Below are 25,544 nucleotides of genomic sequence, written 5' to 3'. Positions count from 1 at the left end.
TGAGCCACTGGCTGAGACCACAGCCTTCATCTATACATGAGGAAATTGAGCCCAAAAGGTAAGGGAACATGTTCAAAGCAGTGCTGTCAGTAGAAGATACCGTGGCACTGGGTCCATTGACTAGGGCGTCTCCTGCTGTTCACCCACTGCTTCTGCATCTTGTTTGCCTTATGGTCACTGCGAAGACTATAGAAATACCCCTGAGAACACCACAAAGCAGTATACATCTTGGTTGTTTTAAACTCTGAAGAGTGAGTTAAGCTTTCAGGAAACATAGCAGAGAGCAAACAAACTTCAAAAATATTTACTACAGGGCACTATGTTTCTAACTGTTTAAGGGTTTTTCTTTTTCTTTTTTTTTTGACAATTTGAAATCTGTAGAAAAGGAGAAAGAGGAACTTTGCATTTTTACTGCATTTGATATTTTTTCTCTTAATTGTTGTGATTATCTCTTCTCCACGTGTTTGTGATTATGCTATCTGGGTAATTTTACATGTAAAAATTAAAAAAAAAAACCATAAGATAATCTTTCCTGCTTATAAAACAATATAGATTCTTTACAGGCTATTAGGAAAATACAGAAGACTGTTAAGAAGAAAAATAAAAATCCCCTTTGAATACTTGATTTAATTTGATTTTCTGTGATCTCAGTTAACATTGTTTTGCTTTTAGAGTGACTAGTCTTTTCAGTATTTTGTGAAACTGAATTGCTTTTAGTGCTTTAGTCTTTAACCACAATGCATTGTGAAACTGTTGGTTTTATTTTCTAGGTGTCTGGGCCACTAAACCAATTTTAAAAGGCAAAAAGTTTGGGCCATTTGTTGGTGACAAGAAAAAAAGATCTCAGGTTAAGAATAATGTATACATGTGGGAGGTAAGAAATGATCCTTGTCCTTTGCTTATCAGAGTTCAATACATTTTTAAAGGATTTGAAAGGATTTATTTTAAAGGATTTATCTTCTCAGGATTTGACCTTCTGAAATTAATCAGTAAACTTAACATGTTCTTTAAAATAAAGAATAGTTTTAATAGAAAATGTGTTTCCTTGGATACAGATTGCTGTTTACATTTGTAGTTTGAAAGTGCTTTGCTGTCTTCAACAATAAATGTCAAATTGGTGTTTTATTTGCCTTGTTCAGGTTGCTTTGCTTTGCTTTGCAGCTAAGAGTTTGGTCTACCACTTTATAGGCTTGCAGACGAACGCCAGTAAAAGACACACCAAGGTGGCTACTAATATCAATAAAGTACAGTTAGGATCTTTTCTGTAATTTAGAAAGTAATCTCTGTGTTGCTGAAACATTCAGAATTGGACATTCTTAGCACACTGTGTATTTATATAGTTGTTGTTGTCTAGTCCCTAAGGAGTGTCCAACTTTTTTGCTACCTCATAGACTGTAGCCCACCAGGCTTCTCTGTCCATGGGATTTCCCAGGTAAGAATACTGGAGTGGGTTGGCATTTCCTTCTCCAGGGAGTTTCCCTGACCCAGGGATGGAACCTGCATCTCCGGCATTGGCAGGCGATTCTTTACTACTGAGCCACCTGAGAAGCCATGTTTGTATAGTGGTTTGACTTTTTAGAAAGGCTTTCATTCTGTTCGTTTCACATTCTCTCAATGATCCTGGAAGATGGGGAGCATTCACACACTCCTTATGCAGGGAAGCTGTCTAGACCAGAGGGAGTGGCTCCCTTCTTGGGCACACGTGCAGAGAGTGTTGTCAGAGCAGAACCACAACCCCCATGTGTCCTGCTGCCTGACAGTAAGGCAGTTAGAAATGTTTCATTGGTTTGGTGGTGGTGGTGTAGTCACTAAATTGTGTCCGACTCTTGCGACTTCATGGACCTGCCAGGCTCCTCTGTCTGTGAGATTTCCCAGGCAAGAATACTGGAATGGGTTGCCGTTTCCTTCTCCAGGGTATCTTCCCCATTCAGGGGTCGAACCTGGTTGGATGAACCTAGGTTGGCTGTGTTGCAGTCCGTCTCCTGCATTGCAGCTGGATTCTTTTACCGACTGAGCCAGGGTTCAAATCCTGCCTTTGTGACCTGGGTAGGGCCCTTAACCTTTGGGCCCTAAAACCCTCCAGTTAAAAATGGGGAGAATTAAAAATAATCTCATGAAGAAAGATGTGAAGATAAAATATCTTATTATTGTTTCTTAAAGAGTTGCCTATGAATTAAGCATTTCTATTAAATTTAATTCCGATCAGCAGCCTCCATGAAACTCCTCAGGTTCTTGTAGAACTCAGTGGCATGACTCCCAGCCAGAGAAGTTTTTTTGGTGGTGAGGAAAAGCATTCCTGTCAGATTGTCTTAGGTGGAAATCACATCTGTTTCACTTGTAAACATATAAAAGCCTAAAAATAAAATTCGCCTGGGAAATGTCTGGAGACAGTTTTAGTCAAGAAGTTCTGTGGTGTTTGTCCGTCTGTGGTATGTTGCTCTTTTTCTCAGTGCTGTGAACAGTGTTTCTTGCCTTGAGAATTCTAAGTTTCTCTCAGTAATTTTGAGAGTTTCTCTGAATCCCTTATAATAAATATAGTGATATTTAACCCAAGGGGACTTAGGAAATGGTGATTTACCATGGGAGTAATTACTTTGTTATTTCACAACTTTCAAGTTAAAAGAGTGCTGTATTTGTGGAAAAAATGCCCAACCAAAAAAAAAATTTAATTATTCAAGATAATGGCCAAATGCTTAAAAATGTCTTAACCACAAAATTATGTTCCAAAATAAACTGTATTTTTAATTTTAGAAGTTTCACAAGGGAAACCAACAGACATGCTTTATCAGGTTAGCATTCATCCTGGTGAGGAACCAGAGAACACCTACTCTAGTTCTGTGTGTATCTAAGGTTGAACAAATGTCATTAATATTAAACCTAAGTTTGTGGTACCTGCTTTACTCAACAATTTGATATTGTTGGGCATTTTATATAAGTTACTAATAGTGCCTTTTGTAAATTAGGTTTCATTTGCCTTGAAATTCCTAAAGTATGAATTCGTAGTAGCTTGTTTAAAAAGTATAATTTGGAGCCATGATGTATTAGATATTAGCGATTCAGTTTTTCCTGTTAACTTGTTAACATCCCATTGTTAATTTAAGATACTTCTCCTTATGTTCTGCCATAGTTGGGATTCTTTATAAAACTGCCAGTTCTTGTTAGTCAGGTTTAAAGATTTAGTTCTTGTCAAGGCTGGATTTTCTTCCCCGCAATTAAAAAAAAAAATTTGGATGTTGTTCACATGGTTTCAACTCTGAGGTCTATAGTCCATATAGAAACCTCTAAATCTTTTTGCTCTGTTAAAATAGAACTAGATATATTTGACATACACATGTGGAAGTATGTATTTGGCAAAGTATAGGAAACAAAAATTATAATGTACATATTTCTTATAAAGAAAATAAAAATCCAGGTAAAATTTAGTGTTTCCCCATTAACTTATTCTAACTTTGGTGTTATCCTCTGACTTGCATCAGAATGCCTCCTCTTAATGTCACAGATACTGCTTATCATTAAAATCTCATTTGGCATTTGTTCTTCCATTAAAGCCCCTTAAGACCAGTTTATCTTTTAGCAACCTGGTCTTTTGCCTCCACTGGAACTCCATGAGAAAGTGTTAAATTGCTTTTCTTGAGCCTTTGACTATCTTATGCAGCCTTCAGTCCTCTAAGTTTCCACTGAAAGCATGCTATTATATCAGAAATAACAGGAGAGAAACAGGAGAGTATCCTCAGGGTGAATGCATGGAACGTCAGGTTCTGGAAAGAGGAGAGTACTCTGTGGTCAGTTCCTGATGGGGAACTGCTGGCAGGCCAAACACTGGACTTCATGTACCCCACCACCGCCACACACACATACACACACACACACACACACACACACACTGAGCAATGTGCAGTATTCTGAAGCCTTTCACATTCACTTCTGTGGGGCTTAGATTGTTTCTAATGAATAGAACTTTTGTTTTAATATGTATTTTTAAGAACAGCCTTTAGTTTTTAGATTACTTTAGGTTAACAGGAAAATTGAGCAGAAAGTTGAGTTGCTGTATCTCCTTCTCCCCCCTGCCCCCACCTCCATGAGACATGCACACACAGCTTCCCTCACTGGCTTCATTTCCACCAGAATGGGTTATTTGTTACAGCGGACACACCATTATTGCCCAGAGTCCATGGTTTACATTAGGGGCCACTCATGGTGTTGTACCTTCTATTAAGCCTTTTTTAAATTATAAAAGTAATATATGGTCATTGCAAAATAATATAAACAGAAAATTATAAATGAGAAAGTAAAAATCACGGGTCAACACCATGGTGTGCATTCTGTTAACTCTGCCTCTTTGCCTCTTGTTTTTCTTCTGTCTCTCTCACACAGGTACCTATACAAACACCATATCTAGACATTTCATACACAGTTAAGATCAAACCGTATATGTATGCAGTTTGTAACATGCTTTTGTATCTTAATATGTTATAGATGTGTACATGTCAAATGTATATCCCTCATCAAATGCTTATCCACGTCATTATTTCTTATAGCTACCTAGAATTCCATTGTATCCTTCCACTGTTAAACCAGTGGACATTTAAGTAGTTTTAATCTTTGCATGATATTAATAATTCTTTGGGAGAGAAGGATTGGGAGTTTGGGATTCGCAGATGCTAGTATAGGATCAGAGAACAAGGTATACTTACTGTATGGGAGAGGGCACTATATTCAATATAATGAAAAAGAATATACTTATGTGTATAACTGAATCAGTTTGCTGTACCAGCAGAAATGAACACAGCACTGTAAGTCATCTCTACTTCCATAATATTCAAAAAGAAACCCAAATTCTTCCAAGTATGAATCTAACTGTATATACATATTTGCTCACTTGTCTGGTTATCTTCTTAAGATAAATTCCTAGAAGTATAATTGTTGAGTCAAAAGTTATGTACATTTTAAGTTTCGGTAAATTTTCCTAACACCTCAAAAGGGATTGCACTAATTTATATAGCCACCAGGGGTGAATATTCCTTTTTAGCTTTTTAAAACCAGTGTTGTTGATGTTTTTTGATAGTTTTTTCCCCTCTTTCTTATTGATGAAAACTGATAGTCCACTGCTTTGATTTGAATGTTACTATTCAGGCAACAAATTTTGAGTCCAGATAGTAGAGAGAAGAAATAGAACTGCATTTCAATTAAAATTGATAGAGAATTTATTTCTGTATAATGAGACTTTAAATATTGAATAGTTTTTTTTTCAGAAGTGAAAACAAACTTTTTATCATTCAGCACTGTTATGATCAGATACTAACAAGCAGATTTCATAATTTTTGCTATCTCAGTTCTTCTAATTTCAAAGTATTTCTAATTTAAAAATGGACAAAACTATAAAAGAGAATAGAGAAGTCACCCAGCTGATTCTGTAGACCCTTTTGTCAGAAAGTACCACTCAGGTCTTACTGCTCCTTTCCAACTCCTACACCATGCAGAATGTCCTAAGAAAAGACCTAGCTCATGGGGGAAATCCAACCTGCCATCTGTTTTTGCAGTCTAAGAGCTGAGAATGGTTTTTACGTTTTCAAGTGGTTTAAACAAAGATCAAGTGTTTTTTGACACATGAAAAGTATATGAAATTCAAACTTCAGTTCATTAATAAAGTTTTGTTGGAGCACAGCAATGTTCATTTATTTACATATTGTCTGTGGCTGCTTTTGCCCTGTAGTGGCCAAGTTGAGCAGTTGTGACTGAGACCGTATGGCTTGTAAAACCGAAAATACTTCCTAGCCCTTTGCAGAAAGTCTGCTGAGCCCTTGTCTATGTGTGTAAGAGAGAGGGAGTGAACGTGGTGATGTCTGGGGTCTTAGGTTTACTGTGAAGCAGTGTGATTAATAGAAGGGCAAAGATTTTGAACCTGTTACTTAAAAGTGGGCTAGCCATAGAGTTCTTTGTCACAGAAACTGCTGTACCAGTCTTATTCTTCTCTTAGTACCTTCAGGAGGGTGGGGATGTTGAAGTACAGAGAATTAAGCCATTTTTCTGAATAAGTGAACTTGTTACTAGATTGACAGCGTGTTAATGGTGCAAGGAGAAAATTGAGAGTTTATTTACTTATTTAACCCCTCTTTGTTAAGCTTACCATGTGACAGGCACTGTCCTCAGTTCTGGAGCACTGAGCTTGGCATATAATACTTGTGGTATTATATAGACGGATGACAATACCATGGGGATTTTTGTTTGTGAAATAAAGAATACCAGAAACACCCTAAATCTTCCCACAGATGACAGATCTGAAAGCAGGTGGCCTGCCTGGGGTTCTGAAACTGTCAGTCAGGATGCCCAGGTTTCATGGTTGCCTGTTCGGTGATCTTCCCACTAGCAGAGTCTACCTAGAGAGTCTTAGTCTTTGGCATGTTGTGGACCCCTTCGAAAATCTCCCCAGCAAATATACAAATGTACATAAACACAGAACATTTTGCGTACGATTTCTAGGGTTATATGAAATTTTTAAATGGCTCAGTGGTAAAGAATCTGCCTGCAATGCAGGACACATGGGTTCGATCCCTGGGTCGGGAAGATCCCCTGGAGAAGGAAATGGCACCCCATTCCAGTACTCTTGCCTGGAAAATCCCATGGACGGAGAAGCCTGGTAGGCTACAGTCCATAGGGTTGCAAAGAGTCGGACACAACTGTGCAACTTCACATTCAACTTTCACTTTCTTCACTTTGTAAACAGAGACTATTTACAGAGGAAAAACTATTGATTATATGGAAGTATCTCTCCTTAGGATCAAGTCAGCTAAGTATTTCTCGGTCTTTATAAGGATGTGGAAATAGATTTGTTATGTGACATTGTTGATTTAGAGCTGGGGTGTGAGTTGGACCTGCCTTGGCACTGTCTTTACCTGAAAGGACAGGAGTCTCACTCTCCTGTCTTTGCCCACCCTCACTTCATGGTGTGGTGGTACATGTGCAGTCTCGTAACTTGCACATATATCGAGCGTAATTCTGTCACATTTTAGAGATAAGTTCTGTGTATCAGTCGCTGAAGTTAACTTTGGTTGGAAACCAGTTGGGATTCCAACTAAGGTAGAAATTGCATGAAAACATTTTCATCCCAGTTCCAATTACAAGTGAGACTCAGTGAACATGAGAAGGAAGATGTATGTGTGATGATGATGACAGTGATGGGAAGAGGATGGGAGTGTGAGCCTGGCATTCAGCAGAGCGTGGCTGCCTTCCTAGCCTGCTCTCCCCACCCTCTTCCCTTTTTACTTAGAGATTACACTAAATTAGTGGAGGGAAGGTAGAAAATTCAGATAAGCAGAAGAGGGAAAATGAAAATTATGAAGAATCCCATTTTCCGAGGAAACCATTAATAACATATTCATGCATTTAGATTTCAGATCATTTTTCTCTTCATGTATTCATATGTTTAAGCCATATTTTTTATAAATGGCTTTATTCAATCATCAGTGTATTATGACTGTCTTTTCTACTGATTATATTTCTACATCTTCTGGTCATCTTTTTCTCCTAATTATAGAGATAATATGTGTTTACTACTGAGAAAATTCTTAAGAAATACAAAGATTACAGAAAGTAAAAGTTTCCATATCAGTCATTCATTCATACAACAGTATTTTTTAAGTTCTCTCTAGTATTCCACTATATTCCAATATTACCATACTGAGCTAATCTGTGGTGTTCTCCATTTCACAATGAGTCTATGGTAAACCACACTGCTGTGGACATCTTTGTACCTACATCTTGGTGTGATTGCCTAATATCTCATGAGAATAAATTCCTAAAAGTGTATATGCTGATTAAAGTATGTGCATTTTAAAGTTCTTTAGTCAGTATTGCTTAGTTTGATCCAAAAAAAGATACCAATTTATTCTCTGATCAGCATTTTGGGAGAATTTCTGCTTTCTAATTCTGTGGGTTTTTTTTTTTTCTCCTTAAAAAACAATTTTTAACCATTTTGCGAGTTTAAAAAATTACTTATTTTTGATTATTAGGTAAATTTACTTTTTTTCCTTGAGATTTTGGCCATGTGTATTTCTTTGTGAATTACTAGTTCGCAAATTAAAAAAAATTGAAGTGTTCATCTTTTCTATAAAATTGAGCATTTTAGTTTAAGTGTGACTTAGTAGATTCCTTAGTCTTTTTTGTAACAAAATGAGCTCTACATAAAAACTTTACTCAAGTGGAACACCTTGCTCTTTGCAAGGGTCATTATTGACCTGCGAGCCAGGAAATTGTGGCACAGTCTTATTGTTATCCTCCAGGTGGTAGGTAGACGCTTGTTACTTCTCTCCAGCTGCCTTGGACTGTGTGGGATTTTCCAGCACCATCTCTGCAGTGTTGTAGCTGTGTCAGTATGTGCGTGGGAGTGTGTGGGGACTCTGCTGTCTCCTATGATAAATCAAAACAAGACTTTTCATCCCTAAGTTATTAAAAAGTAGGTAACATGTATGGACTGACACTCTTTAAAGACCAACTAAATATTCCCATTTTTGTTATTTTATCATACTGGCAAACTTGGCAAAAGTATCTCATAAGCATTTTAAAGCACTTTAAATTATTTTGGTGTGTGAAGTTTAAATTTTGTGTTGTGATTCTGTCTCTTCCACACATACCACTTGGGGCTGCACTTTCTCTTTGTTTTCAAGGGTGAAGAGTGTGTGTGTGGCTGCTTGTGTGTGCGTGAGCCGAGAGTGAGTGTGACAGTGAGTTTGAAAAGGAGTCAAATGTGACCTGTAGCCTCTTTTTCAGGTGGTGCAGAGAGGTTAAAGTAAACAACCAGCTGCTGAATAAACTCACTGTGGGTTCTTACAGGATAGTGAAAATACTCTCCTTGACATTTTGTGGGGAGTAAATAAAGTAACTGCAAAGCACTTTCTAGCATGATCCTTGTCGTGTAGGTGCTCATTAAATGACAATTACACATTTGTATATGATAATATCATTTCATTAATCTCATAGTTATTTGTTGAGAGCCTACTCTCTGCCAGGCACTGGGCAAAGTCTTAGAGGTACTACAGGGAATGCAAAGACTCAAATGTTTTCTCATGAAGCTAATACTCTGGTGTGGGGAAATAGTTACTAAGTAGGAAAATAGGAGCATAAGTACCATGAAGAAAAATAAATCAGGAGATGACTAGATAACTGGGGGTGCTGATGGGAAGAGAAGGCTTCATAGTTTTAGCTGGGATGGTCAAGGAAGGCACTGATAAACAGAGGTCAAGCAGCACTGGGATTAAGGCCATCTTTAGTACTCACCAAGTGAGTGACTTTGGGAAAGTTATATAATCTTTGATCCTTAATTGCCACATGTGGCAAAAAGGGGTAATAACCTGATGCATAAGGTTAAATGAGATAATATGGAAAGCATGCAGCATTATGCCAGATGTGTAACCCCTAGCAGGAAGAAAGTGTTGTTCATGGCCAGTAAGGTGGTCGTCGCCCTGGCAGTCCTGGGCTGGGAGACAGGCATGCCCAGAAGAGCCAAGAGTTGGGGCTTTGTTCCTGAAGGAAAGAAACCTGCAGTAAACAAACAGTGTTTAATGTGAAAAGAAGACATGAGCGGTGAGGGTCTTGACTGTAGGAAAGAAATGGAAGCATCAAGATTCTCTCCTTTCTTCCGAAGGAGAAAGTAGAAGACTCATTTCTTTTGCTTTGTTTTTGACAGACTGTCACCAATTGATTCTATTTCAGTGCCTAATCAAGTGTTTTACAGTCTAAATTTGGGAAAGTAGAACCTAGATGTATGTATGTCTGTATCTACAAAGTAAGAAACAGCTGCTCAATAGACTCTCTTTAAATGAAGGAATGAGAGCCAGAGGCTTCTAGGAGGAGCAGTTGATGGACAGTGGATGATCAGGGACGGCTTCTGTCTTGCAAGGGTGGAGTTGATCTGACTCCTCAAAAACAGGTCGGGATTTTGGTCTTGTTTCAGAAGGAAACTGGTATTTCCCAGAATACAGATTGTCTAGGGAGAGAAGTATTTAAGGTCAACAGAGTCTGCAGAAGAAGCATCATGCCCTGTCACCCACATCAGGTTCACACTGCATGCTTCCTTACTGAAATTTCTGTCAGCACTGCAGCAAAGGCACCTGCAGAGCTGTGGACCCCAGCAGGACTGGGCCCCACTCTCGAATTGCTGAACAGCCCAGGAGGCTCAGGGCATTTGGGTGCTGAGGAGCACTGCTGCAGGCTCACACTTGCTCTGTTACATGGAGAGGAGAGCTATCATTAGGCTTCATGTTCATGTTTGTGAAGGATTTGGAGACCATCAAGCACATTTATTATATAGCACATAAAGTTTAGGAGAAAAAAATTACATCCAAATAGAAAAATAACTAATGAGGATTATATAATTTGGGACCTCAGTCTTCATTTTTATTTTCCTTTTTTATGCTGATTATTCTGTTGATGTGAAATGCTTTATGGAGTACTTCCATATAATGAACAGGAATTGTCTTAGAAGTTGAAAATGGAAACATTTAAAAGATACCCCTATTTTAACAGCTGTCCTTTTCCCCCATCCAAGGTCTATTACCCAAATTTGGGATGGATGTGCATTGATGCCACCGATCCAGAGAAGGGGAACTGGCTGCGCTATGTGAATTGGGCTTGCTCAGGAGAAGAGCAAAATTTATTTCCACTGGAAATCAACAGGGCCATTTACTATAAAACTTTAAAGGTAAGAGTGTTAGAATTAGTCTGCTGTTAGATACTCTACATGCATTTCTTCAAATGCTGTCCTTAGTCATGGCTATCAGTAACGACTTTGCAGACCTTGAAAGGGTTATATTTGAAAGGGATTCACCACCCTGAAAGGTCTGTGTTTTAATTATACAGTTGCCACTGCTTATGTGAGGAAGGGCACTAAAGCATGAAGATTGTGTTAAGTAATTATACACGGCATCTTTATTGATACTGATGAGTTAAGCATGTGGCAGATACTTCTCTCCTCTTAAGACACAAGTGCACTGGGAGCTGTCTGACGGGCCAGTTTATCTAACTGTACGAAACTCAGCAGCTCCGGCGGTTCTGTTAAAGAAAACACATTCTTAGTCTTCAGTCTAGTGTAGCTTTGGATTAGCTTTTCTTTTGCCTAAATCTTTGTAATATAAGTGTATTTATTAATTATTTTTGGCTGTGCTGGGTCTTTGTCGCTGCTCAAGCTTCTCTTTCGTCACAGTGAGCGGGGGCTACTCTCTAGTTGCAGTGTAGGCTTTTCACTGTGTGGCTTCTCTTGCTGCAGAGCATGGGCTGTAGCACGTGCAGACTTCTGTAGTTGCAGCACGTGGGCTCAGGAGTTGTGGCTCCTGGGTTCTGGAGCACAGGCTTAATGGTTGTGGCACGCAGGCTTAGTTGGTCCATGGCATGTGGGATCTTCCCAGATCAGGGACTGAACCTGTGTCTCCTGCTTTGGCAAGCAGATTCTTTACCACTGAGCCACCAGGGAAGCCCCGTCGTTTCCCTGAATTTTATTCAGAATGAAAATTACACAGAACATGTTTCTTACTTCTGGTAAAGTTTTATTTGGAGACATTAATAGTGGAGATGAAAAAAAGAGGAAAATAATTTTTTAGAGTTTGTGGTGAGGTCAGAGGTCACTGAGTACATTGAGGAAAGTTAGAATTTGGAAGGGTTGTTATCTCTGCAACAAGCAAGCCCACATCTGTCTCCCTCATTTCCATGTTCTCCTGGAAGGCAAATCTGCACTCATCGTACAGGGAAATGTTCCCAAAGGCCGAGTCTTGAAGCTATAAAGAGAGAGGATTGTTGCTCTTTGCATTCTGGATTAGATATGTTTACTAAAATTGCTGCAAGGCAAGTTTTTCTTTATTCACTTACTTTCATTAAAAATGACATAGATTGTAGGCCAGTCCTTGAAAAAAATTAATCTCCATGGAGCTGAAAACTCTTTTATGAGCAAGCATTTAAGATGATGATCATCTTCGCAGCATGCTGAGTTTTGACTGTATCTCGCACTAGAACTTGGCAAGTTATCTTAGAGCTGTTTAGTTTTCCTTTGCTTTCCTTTGTATTTTTCCCTGTTGGCTTTAGCCAACAGGGTTGTCCTTTTTCTCATCTAAACCCACATTCTTACTTCTAGTTCCTGCAGGAAATACTTCTTTGTAGTATTTTCTTATTTAAAACTTCTGTAACCTTCTTTCCCATTTTCTTTCTGCTGGATGATTTTTCTGGCATGATTTCCTAGTAGGCATTACTGTACAGTTTTGTTACACTGGAGTCTGAGATTGGATTCACACTTTGATTCAAGAATTCATTCTGTTTCTCAAATTTATTTAAAGTGGAAGTTACATCTGATTACATCAGTGAGGAGAATCCTGGTGGAGAGGAAATACCAATGAAGGGTGCATATGAGACAGTCAAGGGAGTGGAAATGAGGTTCCAGGGCAGAGGAAGGCCAGGGAGACGTTGGGACACTTGGCAATGCTTTCATCAGACTTGAAGTTGAGGTGTGTTCATCTCTGATGGCAAAGCCAAGAACCTTTCAGAAGCAAGAGAGAATAGTGTTTGGGAGTGAACTCTGGAGCCAGACTCCTGGATTAAATCCTCACTTGCTCTGTGACCCAAGGCAAGTCACTGTAATTTTACCAGATGTGAAACCTTAGGCAAGTCACTTTCTGTGCCTCAGTTTCCTTGTTTGTACGTTATAGATAATTATATATTGACCTCAGAGGGTTATCAAGAGGATTGCATAGATGATTGTGGGTAGAGTTCTAGCACGTGATAAGTACTAAATAAATGGCAGCTGTTAGTTTTGGCAAGGCACAATAGTGTCATGAGTAGGAGTAGGGACTGGAGCAGACTGCCTTGTGAGCAGATTTTGCCTTCGAGAGAAGCACAGGGAAGAAGACAGGGAAGCATGAGAAGTTACACCTTTTGTCTTAATTTTCTCATCTGTAAAAATGGAGGTAATAGTAAAATTAATAATGTTGTTATTGTTTAGTTACTAAGTCATGTCTGACTCTTTTTTGACCCTATGGACTGTAGCTCATCAGGCTCCTCTGTCCATGAGATTTTCCAGACAAGAATACTGGAGTGGGTTTCTATTTCTTTCTCCTGGGGATCTTCCTGATCCAGGGATCGAACCCAGGTCTCCTGCATTGCAGGTGAATTCTTTACCATCTGAGCTACCGGGGAAGCTGAACATTAATAATACAGTCATGAAAATTAAAGCCAACATGTGCAAGATTCTGTGAAGAGTTCCTTGTCTAACCTAAGTACTCAAAGTGCTACTAACTACCTGTACTGTCATTTTTACCTTTCTTTGTTGGAAGTCAGGGAGCTCTAATCTTTGTAGGCCTCCTCCATTCCTGACCTTTGATTTTGCTCAAGTATGCATCAGGCATTTTAGATTCTTTTACTAGTGATTATATTCTGCGAGATTAAGCTTTTTATGGGTTCAGTTCAGTTCAATCGCTCAGTCGTGTCCGACTCTTTGCGACCCCACGAATCGCAGCATGCCAGGCCTCCCTGTCCATCACCAACTCCCGGAGTTCACTCAAACTCACATCCATCGAGTTGGTGATGCCATCCAGCCATCTCATCCTCTGTCGTCCCCTTCTCCTCCTGCCCCCAATCCCTCCCAGCATCAGACTCTTTTCCAGTGAGTCAACTCTTCGCGTGAGGTGGCCAAAGTACTGGAGTTTCAGCTTCAGCATCAGTCCTTCCAATGAACACCCAGGACTGATCTCTTTTAGAATGGACTGGCTGGATCTCCTTGCAGTCCAAGGGACTCTCAAGAGTCTTCTCCAACACCACAGTTCAAAAGCATCAATTCTTCGGCGCTCAGCTTTCTTTCTTCACAGTCCAACTCTCACATCCATACATGACCACTGGAAAAACCATAGCCTTGACTAGACAGACCTTTGTTGGCAAAGTAATGTCTCTGCTTTTGAATATGCTCTTTAGGTTGGTCATAACTTTCCTTCCAAGGAGTAAGCAACTTTTAATTTCATGGCTGCAGTCACCATCTGCAGTGATTTTGGAGCCCCCCAAAATAAAGTCTGACACTGTTTCCACTGTTTCCCCATCTATTTCCCATGAAGTGATGGGACCAGGTGCTAGGATCTTAGTTTTCTGAATGTTGAGCTTTAAGCCAACTTTTTCACTCTCCTCTTTCACTTTCATCAAGAGGCTCTTTAGTTCCTCTTCACTTTCTGCCATAAGGGTGGTGTCATCTGCATATCTGAGGCTATTGATATTTCTCCCGGCAATCTTAATTCCAGCTTGTGCTTCATCCAGCCCAGCGTTTCTCATGATGTACTTTGCATATAAGTTAAATAAGCAGGGTGACAGTATACAGCCTTGACGTACTCCTTTTCCTATTTGGAACCAGTCTGTTGTTCCATGTCCAGTTCTAACTGTTGCTTCCTGACCTGCTTATAGATTTCTCAAGAGGCAGGTCAGGTGGTCTGATATTCCCATCTCTTTCAGAATTTTCCGCAGTTTATTGTGATCCACACAGTCAAAGGCTTTGGCATAGTCAATAAAGCAGAAATAGATGTTTTTCTGGAACTCGATGATCCAGCAGATGTTGGCAATTTGATCTCTGGTTCCTCTGCCTTTTCTAAAACCAGCTTGGGTTAGGTTTTGTAAATAACTTACATGTGATGATATTCTTCTGGGCTCTGTATCACCTTCTCAGCTATCAATTGGATAGTTGAGAAATCTCAACACTGGTTTTGTTTGTAATATGATTAAAAACTGTTTTAAATTCCTGAGGATTGTTAGCCTGCTCTCCATTCATTTCACCTGTTCATCAGTTCTTCATTGTTGTTGTTCAGTCTCTTAAGTTGTGTCCCGCCTCTGCATTCCCATGGCCTTCGGCATGCCAGGCTTCCCCGTCCTTTACTATCTCCCGGAGTTTGCTCAAACTCATGTCCATTGAATCGGTGATGCCATCCAACCATCTTGTCCTGTCGCCTCCTTCTCTTCTTGCCCTCAGTCTTTTCCAGCATCAGGGTCTTTTCCAATGAGTCAGCTCTTCTTATCAGGTGGCCAAAGTATTGAAACTTCAGCTTTAGCATCAGTCCTTCTAATGCATATTCAGAGTTGATTTCCTTTAGGATTGACTGGTTTGATCTCCTTGCTATCCAAGGGACTCTCAAGAGTCTTCTCTAGCAGCACAGTTTGAAAGCATCAGTTCTTTGTTGCTCAGCCTTCTTTATGGTCCAACTCTCACATCTGTACATGACTGCTGGAAAAACCATAGCCTTTGCTATATGGACCTTTGTTGGAAAAGTGATGTCTCTGCTTCTTAATATGCTGTGTAGGTTTGTCATAGCTTTTCTTCTGAGGAGCAAGAGTTTTAATTTCATGGCTGCAGTCATTGTCCACAGTGACCTTGGAGTCCAAGAAAATAAAATCTGTCACTGCTTCCACTTTTTCCCCTTCTATTTGCCATGACTTGATGAAATCCAATGCCACGATCTTCGTTTTTTGAATGTAGAGTTCCAAGCCAACTTTTTCACTCTCGACTCTTTCACCCTCATCAAGAGGCTTTAGTTCCATCTTCACTTTCTGCCATTAGGGTGGTATCATCTGCATATCTGAGATTGTTGATATTTCTCTCGGCAGTCTTGATTACAGCTTGTGAGTCATCCAGCCCAGCATTTTGCACGATGTACTCTCCATAGAAATTAAATAAACAGGGTGACAATATATAGCCTTGTTGTATTCCTTTCCCAATTTGGAACCAGTCGATTGTTCCATATCTGGTTCTAGCTGTTGCTTCTTGACCCGCATAAGGTTTCTCAGGAAACAGGTAAGGTGGTCTGGTACTCCGATTTCTTTTAGAGTTTTCTACAGTTTGTTGTGATCCACACAGTCAAAGGCTTTAACATAGTCAGTGAAGCAGTAGATGGTTTTCTGGAATCCCCTTGCTTTCTCCATGCTCCATCAAATGTTGGAATCTGATCTCTGGTTCTTCTGCTTCTTTGAAACCCAGCTTGTACATCTGGAAGTTCTTACTTCACATACTGCTGAAGCCTAGCTTAAAGGATTTTGAGCATTACCTTGCTAGCATACGAAATGAGTGGAATTGAACAGCAGTTGGAACATTGTTTGGCATTGCCCTTCTTTGTGGCCATTGCTGAATTTTCAAAATTTGCTGGCGTATTCAGTGCATCTCCTCAACAGCATCATCTTTCAGGATTTGAAATAGCTCAGCTGGAATTTCATCACCTCCACTAGCTTTGTTCATAGTAATGCTTCATAAGGCCGACTTGACTTCACACTCCAGGAAGTGACCACATCATCACAGTTATCCAGGTCATGAAGACCTTTTTGTACAGTTCTGTGTACTCTTCCCACCTCCTGTTAATCTCTTCTGCTTCTGTTAGGTCCTTGCCATTTCTGTCCTTTGTTGTGCCCTTCCTTGCATGAAAGTTCCCTTGGTATCTCCAATTTTCTTGGAAAGATCTGTAGTCTTTCCTATTCTATTGTTTGCCTCTATGTCTGCATTAATTTTGCAAATGCTGAGTGTCTGCTACACAGTAGGTATTCTTGTGTAGTAATGAACTGAACGGACAAGGTCTCTGGTGTCATGGAGCTTCCAGTTCATGGAGGAGGTGGCAGATAATAAACAAGTGAACAAGTAAACAAGGTAACTTCCAAGAACAGTAAGTGCATTGAAGATAATATAATGTGATGGAGTGACCAGACGGTCAGGGAGCTGCTTTAGCTCTGGTAGGTCAGCAAAGACCAAAGGTGGGCACACTTCCTCTCTCTCTGTGCAGCCCTGAGATGGAGCCAGCCATGAGAAGGTTTCTACAGGAAGAGTGTTTCAGGAAGAGGGTTCCTGGTAGAAGCAGAGGTATTGAAGTGGGAGTAAGATAGATGGGGGGCCAGCGGTTGTTTGGTTTTTCTTTCTTTCCTTCTTTTTTATAAAAGGAATAAAAGCTAGTTTGGTTGGAGAGAGGAGAGGAATGGTGGATGAGGCTAGTGAGATAGGCCAGGATCAGATCAGGGGTGGGGCTTCTGGCTTGTATGGAAACTAATGTTAGTCTTCAGTTCTATTCACCCATTTGAGAGTTGAGTCTGTCTGACTGTTGACTTTTTAAAAAATCATGCTGCAGGATAAGATTGTAGGTGGGTAAGCATTTGTGTGTTCTCATAATTCTGGAGTATTTCTCTTAATTTGTCCTACTGTCAGGAATATTGGTGGAAATTATTGCCTGTAGCTAATTGCCCTGGTAACATTTCAAGTTTATATTTACTAATATTTAGAGAAGAGAGAGTGCTTAATTCTATAAGCACTCTTACAGAACCTGTCAGAACCCAAAGGACAAGTTTAAAGTCTTTTTGTTGTTTTTTGTTAAATATCAAAATAATTTTTAAAAAAGTTTGTTTGGACTTTTGACTTTATGTTTTAAAATGTGGGTTTATATTTCCCATGTCTTGGGACATAAATTTTCTTATAAAACCTTAAATGTGCTTAGCAATGCAGAAGAAACAAACAGTACAGTAGAGACGCAAGCAATCGTTGATTTTAAAAGGTGTGTTATTTTCCCCTTCATAAATGCCTGTTTTTTGTTTGGCTGTCTTACTAAGTTGGGAAGCATATAGCTCAATAAGGTAATGGTTGTCTCAGTTGGTACAATTTTGAAGTGTGTTCAATAGCTAACAAATCAGGTTGCTCCTAATCTAGCTGCTCACCAGCTCATTAACCATTTAGAAATTTTGTATTAGTGGTAAAGACAGATATTGGAATGTTTTGTGTTTTTAGCATCTACGAAAGAGTACCCTCCTAAGTAGAGAGTTTGTGCTGATATTTATCAACTTCTTCCCGTTGCTAGTACAGTTAGTACTGTGCAGGAGGTCGAAGTGGAATAAATGTGAACACTTGGGCTGAGTTGAGGAGGAATCTTGAAGATGTCTGGTGGGTTCTTCTAGCCAGTGTTCTGGTTATATTGTTTTGTTTAGGAATAAATGGGTGATAGATTTTTCCTCACCCCTTTTCATGTTCTTTTTTACTTTGATTTTATTTAACACTACATATTTCTGCCAACTCTAATCACTTCAAGTGATTATATATGTATATATATATATCACTTCACCATTTCATAAATATGTGACTTGTAATAAAAACATAGAGAGGCATAGAATTAGTTGACTTATAGAAGCTCATTCCTTCAACTGTTGCTAAGTCACTTCAGTCGTGTCCAACTCTGTGTGACCCCATAGACAGAAGCCCACCAGGCTCCCCCATCCCTGGGATTCTCCAGGCAAGAACACTGGAGTGGGTTGCCATTTCCTTCTCCAATGCATGAAAGTGAAAGGTGAAAGTGAAGTCGCTCAGTCGTGTCCCACTCTTAGCGACCCCATGGACTACAGCCTACCAGGCTCCTCCCTCCATGGGATTTTCCAGGCCAGAGTACTGGAGTGGGGTGCCATTGCCTTCTCCGCATTCCTTCAACAGAAACAGGTTATTTCATAAGGGTGCCAAAAGGCATCCGTAATGGATATTTTAATGCATTAAAATTTTATATGTTTTATATAATTTTATACATGTTTTAGTTTTTTGGTTTAGGTATAACTGATTCAAGAAAGGAAAACACATTGGTTTAAAGACAAAAACAGCAGGTTTTAGCCATCCTTGGGGAAACAAAGGAAACAGTGGCTGGTTCTTTTATCTTAAAGAATTTAGAATATTTTAAAATTTGGATAACATAAGCACTGAGTTCTGCAAAGAATGAAACAAAATATTTACTTTCAAAGGCTTTATCTAGAATAGAAAGTATGTTGAAGAACTATGTTGTTTCTAAGCTGACATCTTAGATGGAATTTCTCCTGCCCCTAAAACGAACGTATCCAATCCTCTTTTGTAAGTACAGTGCAGTGATATCAGGAAGCTTACACTAGCAAGGTATTTTATTAGCTAATCTGTACATTCCAGTATGAATCTGCCTGCAGTGTGGGAGATCCGGGTTCGATCCCTGGATGGGGAAGATCCTCTGGAGAAGGGAATGGCTATCCACTTTCAGTATCCCTGCCTGGAGAATTCCATGGAGAGAGGTGCCTGGAGGGCTACAATAAAGAGTTGGACACGACTGAGAAAATAACACACTTTCACACTTTATTCAAATTTTGTTAATTGTTCCAATCAAGTCTTTTTAGGCAAAGAAAACTCGTGGCATTCAGTTGTAATGTTTCATTAGTCGCCTTAGTTTGGACAGCACCTTAGTCTTTGTTTTTTATAACCTTTCAGTTTTGAGAGAACTGATCAGTAATTTTGTAGAATGTCCCCACAGTTTGGCCTTCTGTTAAGCTTCTTTATGATTAATTCACGTTTATGTATTTGGGGCAGAAATCTCTAGAGGTGATGCTGTGTTCTTTTCTGTGCATCATATCAGGAGGCATATGATATTGACTTAGTATACTGTTTTTCACTTGGTCATTAATGTTTTATGGGAAGATACTTTGAGACCATGCAAATACTATATTATTTCTCAAACTTTCATCTACTAGTTTTAGCATCTATTGATGATTCTTGCCTGATCAGTTATTACTGTCATGAATGTCTAGTTGTGATTTTCTAATTCCATTATTTCTTTTTCGTTGATTAGTTGGGATCTACTGAAGGAAGAGCTTTCCTTATTTACTTGACTGTCATCCATTCATATCAGTTTGGACTCATGGATTTTTATTTTATTCACGGGGTTATAGGTGGAATCTTACTTGTTTTGATACTCTTGGAACTTTTTGACAGTTGAGTCATTGTGAGAGAAACCAATAAGCCATTTGCTTCAGTTTTATTTAGGAGTGTAATCTTTGCACTCAGTATTATCTTTTCTTCAAGATCTTATTCTCTAGGTAAAATCCGCATGATGGTGTATACATGGCTTTAAGAATGTTTTAGGAGCTGACACGTGAGGTATTTATAGGCATTTCCTTCTAAATGTCTTGTAGACTCGAAGTGTAGTACAGAGGGTAAGGCAGCGAATCCTCCAAGGACCGGAGCAGGTTGGTAGCAGCGCAGAGATAACGCGCTGCCAGGGCGCTCACGTCCTCCGCACCGCCTCTTTTAGCATCTCCGTGATATAATTAGCTTTGCGTTTATAAGTGTGCAGCGGCATGTGGTTCTTATGCTTAACTTGCTCTTGGACTCTTGAAACCTGCGCTGATGATTAGTTTTCAGCACTTCTCTTTCCAGACTGCCCGGTTCTTTTAAACTACGCTTTACATTTTCTCATCAGCTTAGATTTCATGGGCAATATGGTTCCGTGGTTTTTTTTTTTTTTTTTTTTTCCCTTTCTTTCTGCGAGGGTAATCTTGAGGCTTCTAACAGTAAGATTCCGAAGCATAAAGCAATTTTAAGTTTAAACCGGTCCTATCAGAACCCGACCTCCACCGGACGGACTCCAGGGGAGGAGGCGGCCAGGAAGTGAGGTCCTCCCTCCAGCAGAGGGTCCCTTCCCCTGCCGCCCGGCTCGCTGCCGCCGAAGCGGAGGAGCCCTTCCTGCCGGGTTGGCCTGCGGCGCACCGCCCGGTCAAGAGCGCCGCCCGCCTGCCCCGCCCCGCCCCGCCCCGCCAACAAACGCCGCTCTGATTGGCCCGTCGCCTGTCTCTTCTCTTCCCGCAGCCAATCGCGCCGGGCGAGGAGCTCCTGGTCTGGTACAATGGGGAAGACAACCCCGAGATAGCAGCTGCGATTGAGGAAGAGCGAGCCAGCGCCCGGAGCAAACGGAGCTCCCCGAAAAGCAGGAAAGGTAGGAGCCCGCCGCTGTCCCGGCTCCCCGCGCGTTCCGAATCCGGGCCCGGGAGGCCGCCCGCGGCTCTCCGTGACCTTTTCCGGACCTGGTGCCGGCCCCCCCGGCGCTGCTGAATCACGGCGCCGGACGCCGCGCTCGGACTCTTAGCTAACTTGGGGCCGAGGAGCCGGGCGGAAAAGTGAGCGGACGCGCACCGAGAGGGAGCCGGGGCCGGTTGTCATTTCCCTCTCCCACAACCCGGGTCGCGGGACTTGGGGGTGGGAGCGGCGACCGGTCCCTCCAAGCCGTGCATGCCCGATATATTCTTAGCTTTTTGTGCTATTCGCCAGCGACGCGTCACAGAATGTGTTCTGAGAGTGACATTTCCAGGTCCGCAGATTCGGCGGCCTCGTGCCCATCCTCCCGGACTGTGCAGGAGGGCCGGACGCGCTGCGGCCGATGCGCTGGCCTCCCGGGGCAGGGAGAGGACGCTGCTCTCGCCACCCCGGCCCCCACTCGCCGTGGCACTGCCGTCCCGGCTACCCCACTCCAACCTGGCCGGGCAAGGCACTACCACTCCGACCCGTAGTCCTCCCCGGGCCGGGCCCTAGGCCACTCCACGCCGCGCAAGACCGCGCTGCGCACGACTGCAGCACTCTCTCAAGATTTTAGCACAGATATTGTTGAAATTAGGCCGTTAACAAAATGGAAGTTGAACAGTGTGCTGTTTCTTTACTTTTGACTCAACTCCAATAGTTTTATTTTGTTTTCAAACAAAAGGTCTTTAAGTGTAGTCACACTTAAATAGAAGGCGGGGGATAATTTCTGGGAGGGAAATAGTCTGGTTGGATATATCATATTTCCAGCTGGCATTCTACACTTTCTTTTTTCCTTTTAATGGAGAATTTTAATATTAATTCGTGAGTCTTTCATAGAGCCCAGTTTGAATGTATGCCAAGGCACGGTATGGTAGTTTGTCAGTAATAGGAAAAATTTTTTGTGTGTTTTTGGTGGGTTTTTTTTTTTTTTTTTTGGCTCACTTTACGTCTTAAGTAAATTTTTGTAGCCATCTGAACTTGAGTCCGGTCCTTTACTTAGAACACTGAAGAGTGAATGGTGGAAGTCATACTGTAAATGAACTCATAGTGTAAACTTGATTTTGGAAGAATGTAAAAATAATATTTTAAAATGTAGGCAAGAAATCCATTCTGAGTGTTCCATTACATATTCTTTGTATTTCACAGTATAGTCAATAATCCGTCCAGGGTATTTTTTTGGGACTTCTCCTGACTACATGTTCTCTGTTTAACCTTGTATCTTAATAGTTTTTGATCATTAAGTGCTTTGATCATGAATCAGATGATCATGGTCTAGAAAATTTGCCAGGTGTTTTTACTGTTGTCTACTGTTTTATGTGAGTGCTCAGCTTTTGTTGATATTAGGCCTAATGCATAATTGTTTGCAAACTCTTCAGGTAATTCTGATTGTTCCTTTATTTAGTGTTTATTTTGTGTATAATTAATGTCACCAGCCTTTCCAGGTAAGTTGTGATTTGCAGGGGCTGGAGTTTGGAGGGCAGGAGATCTTTACTGTTACTAAGCATAATTAACTCATATTTAAATATAGTCATAGGTTAATAACTTCATCCTAAGGCTTTTCTTTGTTCAGCGTACTTTGGTGTGCAGGTTTAGAACATTTTATTACCTTTTTCTTTTTTTATTCCTTAATTTTTAAAATTTGAATGTGAAGGAAAAAACTGAAAGTAAACTTTTGTTAGTGGTACGTGAACATACACATCTTCGTTTTTATACCTGTCCATATTGCTGGGGTTTTGTGTTGAGTTCAGTAGTTCATATTTCTTATTACCCAGTTATTTATAACTACTCCAAGCTGTGTATAACCCACTGAATCTTAAGTTTTAGTTGAAATAAGTACATGAACCTCACTCTTGAAACTTAACTGTTTTGAACAGCTTACTGGTAAGGAGTCCTTTTTGCTCTTTATGATCTAAAGTTTAAATAGTCAAAACGTTTTTGTTACTCTCTGTAAAGCTAATTTATGGCTTACAAAGACCTGAAATGGAGAAAATTTTTATATTAACTTTGTTCTTTTTAGGTGTAATTTAAATGACTTCAGACATTTAAATACCTTTTCAGGCAATGAGGTCAGAGAATAAATCAACATATATTTCATTCAGTAGTTATATTAACTTAGTATTTCTGAAAGCCAGATGTTGAAGACGGGCAGCTGACAGGTAGATGGACCATGGACCTAACTTCATTTAGGTCAGGAGGCAGGCAGAGAGAAACAAAGGGTTGAATTCTTCACAGTTCTGAGCCTCTGCTCCTTTGCATGACAGCTGCTATGCCTACAGCTGTGCATTGCATGTGGTGCCTTTCAGAGTTCATCAGCTCGCTGGTGGATCATGAAGCGTGTTCTGGGCAGTAAAAAGCCCCGATTCCTTTACATACAAAGCGGCCCCTTCTCTTCTCTCCCTCTCTGTGTCTCAGTCACCCATTGAACTAATGTCTGCTAAGCCCTGCCATGTGCCAGTCACTCTGCGAGGTCACACAGGGCAGTCGGTGAGCAGAACAGCAGCAGTAGCTTTTCTCCTGGCACCTGTGGAGACAGGAGCAGACAAATGTTCAATCAGTAAGTTGCTGATCAGTGCCTAGGTGGTTGGCATGGAACAGGCCCTCAATAAATATTTGTTGATGGGCAACAAAGACTCACACAAACCTGTAATGAAGGGAGGGAACATAGTGCTGTGAGAACACAGTTCATATTGTCTCTGACCAGGGAGCATGCAGTTTTGCCAGTGGCCAGAGACGGACATAGGTTAGACACTTTGAACTGGGATCATGCATTCTTTCCTTTGTAAGGAAGCCTAGCTTACATGTCTGAGAGCCCCTGTAATGAGATTGAACATGAGAAGTTCCTTGAACAGATTGAAACTTTTCAAGTGGAGAGGAAGGGAGGGTTTTTAGTGTTGGCTGTTTCAGGTTATTCTTATTTGCTCCACGGGAAGACTGTGATCTGTGAGGTAACACAGGCCAAATTTAGAAGTCTTTATCGTGTTGATTTCTGTTCCTTGTTAGCTACGGTGAAAAATGAGGGATTGAATGTGCTTGCTAGCAGTAAATGATGTTGGCAAATGTTCTTTTTAAAATACAAAATGTAACAGCAGAATGTCTCGGCTGCATCAGAGCCTTGCCCATAGTTCTTTTTACTCTAAAGAAACGGCAGTGTCTTAATGCTCCTGGGCTTAGTGGAAGGAATGAAGAACACGGAACTCGGGTTTTTACCAGATGTGTGACTGGGCAAACCATGTCTGGGGGTACAGTTTCTATAGATTTAAAAATAGGTGTCATAACGTGGAATGGCCCTTGTGCTACATAACCTCACTGGGTAGCTGTCAGGAGCCGGAGAGATAATAGAAAAGAACATCTCTGTGCAGCCTGTGGGTCCATGGTACCAGCAAGTGCCACTGACAGAATGTGGCTGACAGTTACTTATGTGGTTCTTGAGGAGCTACAGAATTGTGAGTTATTTAATCTGTCAGTGTTTATGGAGCACCTGTGAAAGCTCAAAGGAAGCTGGGGGTCCTCCGTCTCCCCTCTCATGGCAGGGCCGCAGTGTAGGCCACTTCACTCTAATTTTAGGCCTTATTTTAACCTGTTGACTTTCCAGTTCATAGCAAATTAGGAGGAGGAAATTAGAAGAGTTATTTGTAGCATCAAGTAGTTGTATTGCTGATAGCTAGACAGTTAAGACAAAGTTTATAACAAAAACATTAATGAACTATAAAGAGCACAGTTCCATGAGATCACTTAACAGGGTCACATAATCTTTTCTAAAAACTATAAATAGTCCCCGAGTTCCTGAGATCAGCTAATTTTTAGTGTTTATCTAAAAGACTTATAGTCACCATAGGACAGTTCAATTATAACCAACTTAAGAAAATGTTTCATCTCTTTCCATAATTTGTTCACATAAAAATCCTGGAGGTATTCCACCCTGCCCCCCCCCCCCCCCCAACCCTGCCTGGCACACACACACACACCTTGTTATTTAACAAGTATTGATATTTTCTGTGTCAAACACTCCTAGGTGCCAGAACTGTAACAGAGAACTAAAACAACCCACGTTCCTGCTTTCAGGGAATTTACACTCTGGGGAGTGCAGGGACAACCAGCCAACAGATGAACAAGAAAAGTCTTGTAAAGTTAATAAAGTATGTGTATCAGGGTTGTTAGGTATGTCACTGGGGATGGTTGGCCAGGGGTAGCCTGTCAGAGGCTGTGACTTGATTGACATAGAGACGGGCTCTGTCAAGTCTCGGGACTGAGAGCTGCAGGAAGAGGGACGAAGCTGGGTGTTCTTTTAGCTATGTGGGTGCTTTATTGCTGGGGTGATGTATAGTATAGGGAGAGCCATATAGAAACCCACATGGGTCTTTGTGTGAAACTCAGTTTTGCAGGGGGACATACTGGCCGCTTTCCTACCAGCACTGCACATAGTGCTGGATTGTTAGGGAGATTAGAGAGATGAGTGTGAAAGTCCAAGGAGGAGCACGTTGCCTGTCTTATGGGAGCTTAGTGCAGGTCGGAACACCAGAACCAGGTGTTCTGGCTGATGTGTGTTCAGGCTTCAGGATAGGGTAGGGATTGCCAAGAGTCCTTTGGGAGAGGAGGTGATGCTGCCTTCTGGTCGAATAGCTGAGCCCATTGGGGAGGACTCCTGTGAAGAATACTGAGGAGGGGAACAGGGAATGAGTTGGGGAAAGAAATTCACAGGGACATGAGAGGTCACACAGCT

General features: G+C 40.8%; 1 protein-coding gene across 6 annotated transcripts in view; it reads left to right on the top strand.

Moving 5' to 3' along the window:
* Window positions 1-25,544, top strand: part of PRDM2 (PR/SET domain 2) — a 133,905-nt gene that overhangs the window by 36,239 nt on the left and 72,122 nt on the right. For all 6 annotated transcript variants that reach the window (XM_070768470.1, XM_070768466.1, XM_070768468.1 and 3 more), the window contains 3 exons: window positions 771-874; window positions 10,544-10,696; window positions 20,618-20,744. In XM_070768470.1, coding sequence (XP_070624571.1) covers window positions 771-874; window positions 10,544-10,696; window positions 20,618-20,744 — 384 coding nt within the window. The remainder of the gene's footprint in view (window positions 1-770; window positions 875-10,543; window positions 10,697-20,617; window positions 20,745-25,544) is intronic.

Source organism: Bos indicus, chromosome 16, assembly GCF_029378745.1.
Source record: "Bos indicus isolate NIAB-ARS_2022 breed Sahiwal x Tharparkar chromosome 16, NIAB-ARS_B.indTharparkar_mat_pri_1.0, whole genome shotgun sequence".
NCBI lineage: Eukaryota > Metazoa > Chordata > Mammalia > Artiodactyla > Bovidae > Bos > Bos indicus.
This window is presented reverse-complemented; position numbering and strand designations above follow the sequence as displayed.